The 10000-nt window shown below is 45.3% G+C and overlaps 1 protein-coding gene across 1 annotated transcript in view; it reads left to right on the top strand.

The window, feature by feature from the left end:
- LOC139416959 (membrane-associated guanylate kinase, WW and PDZ domain-containing protein 3-like) overlaps positions 1 to 10000 on the top strand; it is a 91519-nt gene that overhangs the window by 10744 nt on the left and 70775 nt on the right. Inside the window, exon 3 of the mRNA XM_071166171.1 lies at positions 3427 to 3546. Coding sequence (XP_071022272.1) covers positions 3427 to 3546 — 120 coding nt within the window. The remainder of the gene's footprint in view (positions 1 to 3426; positions 3547 to 10000) is intronic.

The raw sequence follows: 10000 nt of genomic DNA, 5'->3' as shown, positions 1-10000 counted from the left end.
TTGATAGACTTTACACCTGATAAAGGATTTGTTATTGATAGATTTTACACCTGATAAAGGCTTTGTTATTGATAGACTTTACACCTGATAAAGGATTTGTTATTGATAGACTTTACACCTGATAAAGGCTTTGTTATTGATAGACTTTACACCTGATAAAGGCTTTGTTATTGATAGATTTTACACCTGATAAAGGCTTTGTTATTGATAGACTTTACACCTGATAAAGGATTTGTTATTGATAGATTTTACACCTGATAAAGGCTTTGTTATTGATAGACTTTACACCTGATAAAGGCTTTGTTATTGATAGACTTTACACCTGATAAAGGATTTGTTATTGATAGACTTTACACCTGATAAAGGCTTTGTTATTGATAGACTTTACACCTGATAAAGGATTTGTTATTGATAGACTTTACACCTGATAAAGGCTTTGTTATTGATAGACTTTACACCTGATAAAGGCTTTGTTATTGATAGATTTTACACCTGATAAAGGCTTTGTTATTGATAGACTTTACACCTGATAAAGGATTTGTTATTGATAGATTTTACACCTGATAAAGGCTTTGTTATTGATAGACTTTACACCTGATAAAGGCTTTGTTATTGATAGACTTTACACCTGATAAAGGATTTGTTATTGATAGACTTTACACCTGATAAAGGCTTTGTTATTGATAGACTTTACACCTGATAAAGGATTTGTTATTGATAGACTTTACACCTGATAAAGGCTTTGTTATTGATAGAATTTAAACCTGATAAAGGCTTTGTTATTGATAGACTTTACATCTGATAAAGGCTTTGTTATTGATAGACTTTACACCTGATAATGGCTTTGTTATTGATAGATTTTACACCTGATAAAGGCTTTGTTATTGATAGACTTTAAACCTGATAAAGGCTTTGTTATTGATAGACTTTACACCTGATAAAGGCTTTGTTATTGATAGACTTTACACCTGATAATGGCTTTGTTATTGATAGATTTTACACCTGATAAAGGCTTTGCTATTGATAGACTTTACACCTGATAAAGGCTTTGTTATTGATAGACTTTACACCTGATAAAGGCTTTGTTATTGATAGACTTTACACCTGATAAAGGCTTTGTTATTGATAGACTTTACACCTGATAAAGGCTTTGTTATTGATAGACTTTACACCTGATAAAGGATTTGTTATTGATAGATTTTACACCTGATAAAGGCTTGGTTATTGATAGACTTTACACCTGATAAAGGATTTGTTATTGATAGACTTTACACCTGATAAAGGCTTTGTTATTGATAGACTTTACACCTGATAAAGGCTTTGTTATTGATAGATTTTACACCTGATAAAGGCTTTGTTATTGATAGACTTTAAACCTGATAAAGGCTTTGTTATTGATAGACTTTACACCTGATAAAGGCTTTGTTATTGATAGACTTTACACCTGATAATGGCTTTGTTATTGATAGATTTTACACCTGATAAAGGCTTTGCTATTGATAGACTTTACACCTGATAAAGGCTTTGTTATTGATAGACTTTACACCTGATAAAGGCTTTGTTATTGATAGACTTTACACCTGATAAAGGCTTTGTTATTGATAGACTTTACACCTGATAAAGGATTTGTTATTGATAGATTTTACACCTGATAAAGGCTTGGTTATTGATAGACTTTACACCTGATAAAGGCTTTGTTATTGATAGACTTTACACCTGATAAAGGCTTTGTTATTGATAGACTTTACACCTGATAAAGGCTTTGTTATTGATAGACTTTACACCTGATAAAGGATTTGTTATTGATAGACTTTACACCTGATAAGGATTTGTTATTGATAGACTTTACACCTGATAAAGGCTTTGTTATTGATAGACTTTACACCTGATAAAGGCTTTGTTATTGATAGACTTTACACCTGATAAAGGCTTTGTTATTGATAGACTTTACATCTGATAAAGGCTTTGTTATTGATAGACTTTACACCTGATAAAGGCTTTGTTATTGATAGACTTTACACCTGATAAAGGCTTTGTTATTGATAGACTTTACACCTGATAAAGGATTTGTTATTGATAGACTTTACACCTGATAAAGGCTTTGTTATTGATAGACTTTACACCTGATAAAGGCTTTGTTATTGATAGACTTTACACCTGATAAAGGCTTTGTTATTGATAGACTTTATATGTTCCTGGATTTATCCAATGCCTCCCGGATAGGATTCACTAGACCCACTCCAATTCGCATACCTCCCCAAAAGATCCACAGATGACGCAATCTCAATCGCACTCCACACTTCCCTTTCCCACCTGGACAAAATGAACACCTATGTGAGAATGCTGTTCACTAACTACAGCTCAGCATTCAACACCATAGTGCCCACGAAGCTTATCACTAAGCTAAGGACTCTGGGACTGAACACCCCCCTCTGCAACTGGATCCTGGACTTCCTAACGGGCCACCCCCAGGTGGTAAGGGTCTGCCAAGCTGATCCTCAACACTGGGGCCCCTCAGGGGTGTGTCCTTAGTCCCCTCCTGTATTCCCTGTTCACCCACGACTGCGTGGCCAAACACGACTCCAACACCATCATTAAGTTTGCTGACGACACAACAGTGACCGACAAAAATGAGACAGCCTATTGGGAGGAGGTCAGAGACCTGGCAGTGTGGTGCCAAGACAATAACCTCCCCCTCAATGTGAGCAAGACAAAGGAGCTGATCGTGGACTACAGGAAAAGGCAGGCCGAACAGGCCCCCATTAACATCAACAAGGCTGTAGTGGAGCGGGTCGAGAGTTTCAAGATCCTTGCTGTCCACATCACCAACGAACTATCATGGTCCAAACACACCAAGACAGTTGTGAAGCGGGCACGACAAAACCTTTACCCCCCCAGGAGACTGAAAATATTTGGCATGGGTCCCCAGATACTTTAAATGTTATACAGCTGCACCATTGAGAGCATCCTGACCGGTTGCATCACCGCCTGGTGTGGCAACTGCTCGGCATCTGACCGTAAGGTGCCACAGAGGGCATACCCCAAGAGACTTGCAGCTGTTATTGCTGCAAACGGTGGCTTTACAAAGTATTGATATTGGGGGGGTGAGATAGTTATGCACGCTCAAGTTTTCCGTTTTTTCTTGCTTGTTTCACCCCCCAAAATATTTTGCATCTTCAAAGTGGTGGGCATGTTATGTAAATCAAATGATACAAACGCACAATAAATCTATTTTAATTCCAGGTTGTAAGGCAAAAAATAGGAAAAATGCCAAGGGGGGGGGTGAATATTTCTGCAAGCCACTGTATGTGCTGGTATAATCAGACACCCCCTCGGGACGAGGAGATTAATTATTACTTTGTTCTGGCTTCTGTGTGTGTTAGGGTTCTAGCCCTACCTGTCCTAATGTTACCTGTCCTTCTCCAGGTACGACCAGACAGCCTCGCGACGGGGAGATATCAGGGGTGGATTACAACTTCGTCTCCATAGAAGAGTTCTTTTCCCTGGAAGAGTCTGGAGCCCTGCTGGAGAGTGGGAAGTTCAAAGGTGCGTATTGAAATGAATACAGTATTGAAATGAATACAGTATTGAAATGAGTACAGTATTGAAATGAGTACAGTATTGAAATGAATACAGTATTGAAATGAGTGCAGTATTGAAATGAATACAGTATTGAAATGAGTACAGTATTGAAATGAATACAGTATTGAAATGAGTACAGTATTGACATGAATACAGTATTGAAATGAGTGCAGTATTGACATGAATACAGTATTGAAATGAATACAGTATTGAAATGGATACAGTATTGAAATGAGTACAGTATTGAAATGAATACAGTATTAAAATGAGTACAGTATTGAAATGAATACAGTATTGAAATGAATACAGTATTGAAATGAATTCAGTATTGAAATGAATACAGTATTGAAATGAATTCAGTATTGAAATGAATACAGTATTGAAATGAGTACAGTATTGACATGAATACAGTATTGAAATGAGTACAGTATTGACATGAATACAGTATTGACATGAATACAGTATTGAAATGAATACAGTATTGAAATGAGTACAGTATTGAAATGAATACAGTATTAAAATGAGTACAGTATTGAAATGAATACAGTATTGAAATGAATACAGTATTGAAATGAATACAGTATTGAAATGAATTCAGTATTGAAATGAATACAGTATTGAAATGATTACAGTATTGAAATGAATACAGTATTGAAATGAGTACAGTTTTGAAATTAGTAAAGTATTGAAATGAGTACAGTATTCGGTAGTGTCGTGTCTTCGGCTATGCCGGATTAAGTGATATGACATGCTATTCTATAAAATCCTTTCTCTGTAATTAATATTACCTGATTAAGCTAATCAAGTAAATATAATTAACTAGAAAGTCGGGGCACCACGAAAGAGTGTTTGTAGAGCTGTTATAGTCCGAATAAACTCTTAAAGACCTAGTAAAAGACCTTAAAGACCTGTCTTCACGAACCCTGGCTAACAAGTTGAATCAGCAATATAAAATTGGGTTTAATTATTTATTTACTAAATACCTAACTAATCACACAGAATTACATATACACAGAATTAATCATACCTTGATTACAAATGATGTCATAAAGGAAAACGTCCCTAGCGGACGGAACAGATATGACAGCTGGTTACACAAAGAAAGGGGGTTGGGTTTGAGTGAAAGAGCGGGAAGACTGAAGAACAAAGGGAGAAGCGATGTCTCTATCGGGCCGTAGTCAGCTATTCTATCATAAATACAGAATCTTATGCATTCTAAGTTACCGCCCGTTTGGAAAAGGAAAATGCAATAAATATTTACTCTGAGCTGCGCTTCAGTAGGTTGGTGGTAGATGGAAGGCCATGTTACCCAACAGAGTCCTTTGTCCTTTGAAGAGTGTCTCTGTGTAACGGTTTTCTGTATGAGAAGGAGAGTCGGACCAAAATGCAGCGTGTAGATTGCGATCCATGTTTTAATAAACACACGTAAAACACGAATCAATACAAACACTACAAAATAAAGAACGTAACGAAAACCTAAACAGCCCTATCTGGTGAAAACACATAGACAGGAACAATCACCCACAAACACACAGTGAAACCCAGGCTACCTAAATATGGTTCCCAATCAGAGACAATGACGAACACCTGCCTCTGATTGAGAACCATATCAGGCCGAACATAGAACTGGACAAACTAGACATGTAACATAGAATGCCCACTCAGATCACACCCTGACCAACCAAAACATAGAAATATACAAAGTAAACTATGGTCAGGGTGTGACAGTACCCCCCCCCCCCAAGGTGCGGCCGCAAAACCTGAACCTATAGGGGAGGGTCTGGGTGGGCATCTGTCCGCGGTGGCGGCTCTGGCGCTGGACGTGGACCCCACTCCATAATAGTCTTGGTCCACCTCCTTAGCGTCCCTAGATAGGTGACCCTCCTTAATGACAGCTCGGGACAGAGGGTCAGCTCGAGACAGAAGGACAGCTCGGGACAGAGGTATCTCGGGACTGATGGGTAGCTCAGCACTGAGAGGAAGCTCAGCACTGAGAGGAAGCTCAGCACTGAGAGGAAGCTCAGGCAGGTAGTTGGATCCGGCAGATCCTGGCTGGCTGGCGGTTCTGGCAGATCCTGGCTGACTGGCGGATCTGGAAGATCCTGGCTGACTGGCGGATCTGGAAGATCCTGGCTGACTGGCGGATCTGGAAGATCCTGGCTGACTGGCGGATCTGGAAGAGTCTGGTCGACTGGCGGATCTGGAAGAGTCTGGTCGACTGGCAGATCTGGAAGAGTCTGGTCGACTGGCAGATCTGGAAGAGTCTGGTAGACTGGCAGATCTGGAAGAGTCTGGTAGACTGGCAGATCTGGAAGAGTCTGGTAGACTGGCAGATCTGGAAGAGTCTGGTAGACTGGCAGATCTGGAAGAGTCTGGTTGTCTGGCAGATCTGGAAGAGTCTGGTTGACTGGTAGATCTGGAAGAGTCTGGTTGACTGGCAGCTCTGGCTGCTCCATGCTGACTGGCTGCTCCATGCTGACTGGCAGCTCTGGCTGCTCCATGCTGACTGGCTGCTCCATGCTGACTGGCAGCTCTGGCTGCTCCATGCTGACTGGCTGCTCTGGCTGCTCCATGCTGACTGGCTGCTCCCTGCTGACTGGCTGCTCCATGCTGACTGGCGGCCCTGGCTGCTCCATGCTGACTGGCGGCCCTGGCTGCTCCATGCTGACTGGCAGCTCTGGCTGCTCCATGCTGACTGGCTGCTCTGGCTGCTCCATGCTGACTGGCTGCTCCCTGCTGACTGGCTGCTCCATGCTGACTGGCGGCCCTGGCTGCTCCATGCTGACTGGCGGCCCTGGCTGCTCCATGCTGACTGGCGGCCCTGGCTGCTCCATGCTGACTGGCGGCCCTGGCTGCTCCATGCTGACTGGCAGCTCTGGCGGCTCCTTGCAGACTGGCAGCTCTGGCGGCTCCTTGCAGACTGGCAGCTTTGGTGGCATCCTGCAGACTGGCAGCTCTGGCGGCTCCTTGCAGACTGGCAGCTCCTTGCAGACTGGCAGCTCCTTGCAGACTGGCAGCTCTATGCAGACTGGCAGCTCCTTGCAAACTGGCAGCTCTATGCAGACTGGCAGCTCCTTGCAGACTGGCAGCTCCTTGCAGACTTGCAGCTCTATGCTGACTGGCAGCTCTATGCAGACTGGCAGCTCCATGCAGACTGGCAGCTCCTTGCAGACTGGCAGCTCCTTGCAGACTGGCAGCTCCTTGCAGACTGGCAGCTCCTTGCAGACTGGCAGTTCTGAACAGGCGGGAGACTCCGGCAGCGCTGTAGAGGCGGAAAGCTCTGACAGCGCTAAACAGGCGGGAGACTCCGACAGCGCTGGAGAGGAGGAGGGCTCCGACAGCGCTGGACAGGCGAGGCGCACTGTAGGCCTGATGCGTGGTGCTGGCACTGGTGGTACTGGGCCAAGGACACGCACAGGAAGCCTGGTGTGGGGAGCTACTACCGGAGGGCTGGGGTGTGGAGGTGGTACTGGAAAGACCGGACCGTGCAGGCGCACTGGAGCTCTTGAGCACCGAGCCTGCCCAACCTTACCTGGTTGAATGCTCACAGTCGCCCTGCCAGTGCGGCGAGGTGGAATAGCCCGCACTGGGCTATGCAGGCGAACCGGAGACACCGAGCGCAAGGCTGGTGCCATGTAAGCCGGCCCAAGGAGACGCACTGGGGACCAGCTGCGTAGAGCCGGCTTCATGGCATTAGGCTCGACGCTCAATCTAGCCCGGCCGACACGCGGAGCTGGAATATACCGCACCGGGCTATGCACCCGCACTGGAGACACCGTGCGCACCACTGCATAACACGGTGCCTGTCCGGTCTCTCTAGCCCCCCGGTAAGCACAGGGAGTTTGCGCAGGTCTCCTACCTGGCGTAGCCATACTCCCTGTTAGCCCCCCCCCCAAGAAATCTTTGGGGCTGCCTCTCGGGCTTCCTTGCCAGCCGTGTTCCCTCATATCGCCGGCTCCTCTCTCCGGCTGCCTCTGCTCTCCTAAGTGCCTCCACCTGTTCCCATGGGAGGCGATCTCTTCCAGCCAGTATCTCCTCCCAAGTGTAACAGCCCTTGCCACCCAAAACGTCCTCCCATGTCCATTCCTCTTTACGCTGCTGTTGCTGCCTGTTGACACGCTGCTTGGTCCGTTGGTGGTGGGTGATTCTGTAACGGTTTTCTGTATGAGAAGGAGAGTCGGACCAAAATGCAGCGTGTAGATTGCGATCCATGTTTTAATAAACAAACGTAAAACACGAATCAATACAAACACTACAAAATAAAGAACGTAACGAAAACCTAAACAGCCCTATCTGGTGAAAACACATAGACAGGAACAATCACCCACAAACACACAGTGAAACCCAGGCTACCTAAATATGGTTCCCAATCAGAGACAATGACGAACACCTGCCTCTGATTGAGAACCATATCAGGCCGAACATAGAACTGGACAAACTAGACATGTAACATAGAATGCCCACTCAGATCACACCCTGACCAACCAAAACATAGAAATATACAAAGTAAACTATGGTCAGGGTGTGACACTCTGGTGGTGAACAGGTTACGTTGTAGTGTCGTCATTGTGTGCTAGACGGGATACTTCATCCGTCCTTTCCTAGCCCACGTTTACAGCTGCTGTTGCTAACTCAACGGTTAGGATGTCTCACTTCTTTAATTAATAAGAGTTCAAAGTTCATACCATTCGCAACCAAAGCTCACGCTCAGGTTGGCTTAGTTCTGTAGTTGACATGTTAGTCCTTTTAACATCGTCCTCACGTCCTCGGAACAGGTTTCATCAAGGGCTTATATTGTGGAGGGAGAGAAGGGTCTTTCATAGGTTATAACCCATGTCTCTTCACAGGGGAGGGCCACTGATTGAGCAGAGCTCTAACCTTATGAAAACCCAATTCTCTCATTTGGAAGCTAAAATTACGTTTAATCTTTTCACAAATAGTTTCATATTCAAACATTTAAATTGCACAACAATTCCATGTGAATCTGATAACTAGAATGTGTAGACTTTCCCAGATACAGTTTATGTCGTCCTGTCATCAGTCATAATGTCTCAGATGACAACCAAACTGACATCATATTCATTAAGTACCAACGCATATTTTCCACTGGATTACTGAAATATTGTTCCTTCCCCCATCTTCTGATGTTCCCAGACTCTATGTTTAACAAAGGCTTTTCAAGAGTGTTTAACATAGAGAGTCAGTAGAGTCAATAGAGAGAGGGGAGAAAGGTATTCATGGGGGGGTCATAATGTCACACCCTGACCATAGTTTGCTTTGTATGTTTCTATGTTTTGGTTGGTCAGGGTGTGATCTGAGTGGGCATTCTATGTTGGATGTCTTGTTTGTCTATTTCTATGTCTGGCCTGATATGGTTCTCAATCAGATGCAGGTGTTAGTCATTGTCTCTGATTGGGAACCATATTTAGGTAGCCTGGGTTTCACTGTGTGTTTGTGGGTGATTGTTCCTGTCTCTGTGTTTTGCACCAGATAGGGCTGTTTTGGTTTTCCACGTTTGTTGTTTTGTAGTTTATTCATGTATAGTTTTCCTTTATTAAACAAACATGAATCATCACCACGCTGCGTTTTGGTCCGCCTCTACTTCACCACAAGAAGCCGTTACAGAATCACCCACCACAACAGGACCAAGCGACATGGTAACGGGCAGCAGCAGGAGCAGCGTAATAAGGACTTCTGGACTTGGGAAGAAATCCTCGACGGGAGAGGACCCTGGGCAAAGCCAGGGGAGTGTCGCCGCCCCAAGGTGCAGCAGGAGAAACGGCAGCAGGAGCAGCGAGAGGAATGGACATGGGAGAACGAATTGGACGGAGAAGAACCCTGGGCACAGCCTGGAGAATATCGCCGCCCCAAAGAAGAACTGGAGGTGACGAAATCGGAGAGGCGCTGGTATGAGGAGGCAGCACGGCGACGCGGATGGAAGCCCGAGAGTCAGCCCCAAAAAATCTTGGGGGGGCACACAGGAAGTGTGGCGAAGCCAGGTAGGAGACCTGCGCCAACTTCCTGTGCTTATCTGGGGGCTAGAGAGACCGGGCAGGCACCGTGTTATGCTGTGAAGCGCACGGTGTCCCCAGTGCGGGTGCATAGCCCGGTGCGGTACATTCCAGCTCCGCGTATTGGCCGGGCTAGAGTGGGCATCGAGCCAAGTGCCATGAAGCCGGCTCTACGCAGCTGGTCTCCAGTGCGTCTCCTTGGGCCGGCTTACATGGCACCAGCCTTGCGCACGGTGTCTCCGGTTCGCCTGCATAGCCCAGTGCGGGCTATTCCACCTCGCCGCAGTGGCAGGGCGACCGGGACCATTCAACCGGGTAAGGTTGGGCAGGCTTGGTGCTCAAGAGCTCCAGTGCGCCTGCACGGTCCGGTCTATCCGTCACCACCTCCACGCACCAGCCCTCCGGTG

Source organism: Oncorhynchus clarkii, chromosome 9 (genome assembly GCF_045791955.1).
Source record: "Oncorhynchus clarkii lewisi isolate Uvic-CL-2024 chromosome 9, UVic_Ocla_1.0, whole genome shotgun sequence".
Taxonomy (NCBI): Eukaryota; Metazoa; Chordata; class Actinopteri; order Salmoniformes; family Salmonidae; genus Oncorhynchus; species Oncorhynchus clarkii.
Note: the sequence above shows the minus strand (reverse complement) of the source record. Positions and strands in the feature narration are given on the sequence as shown.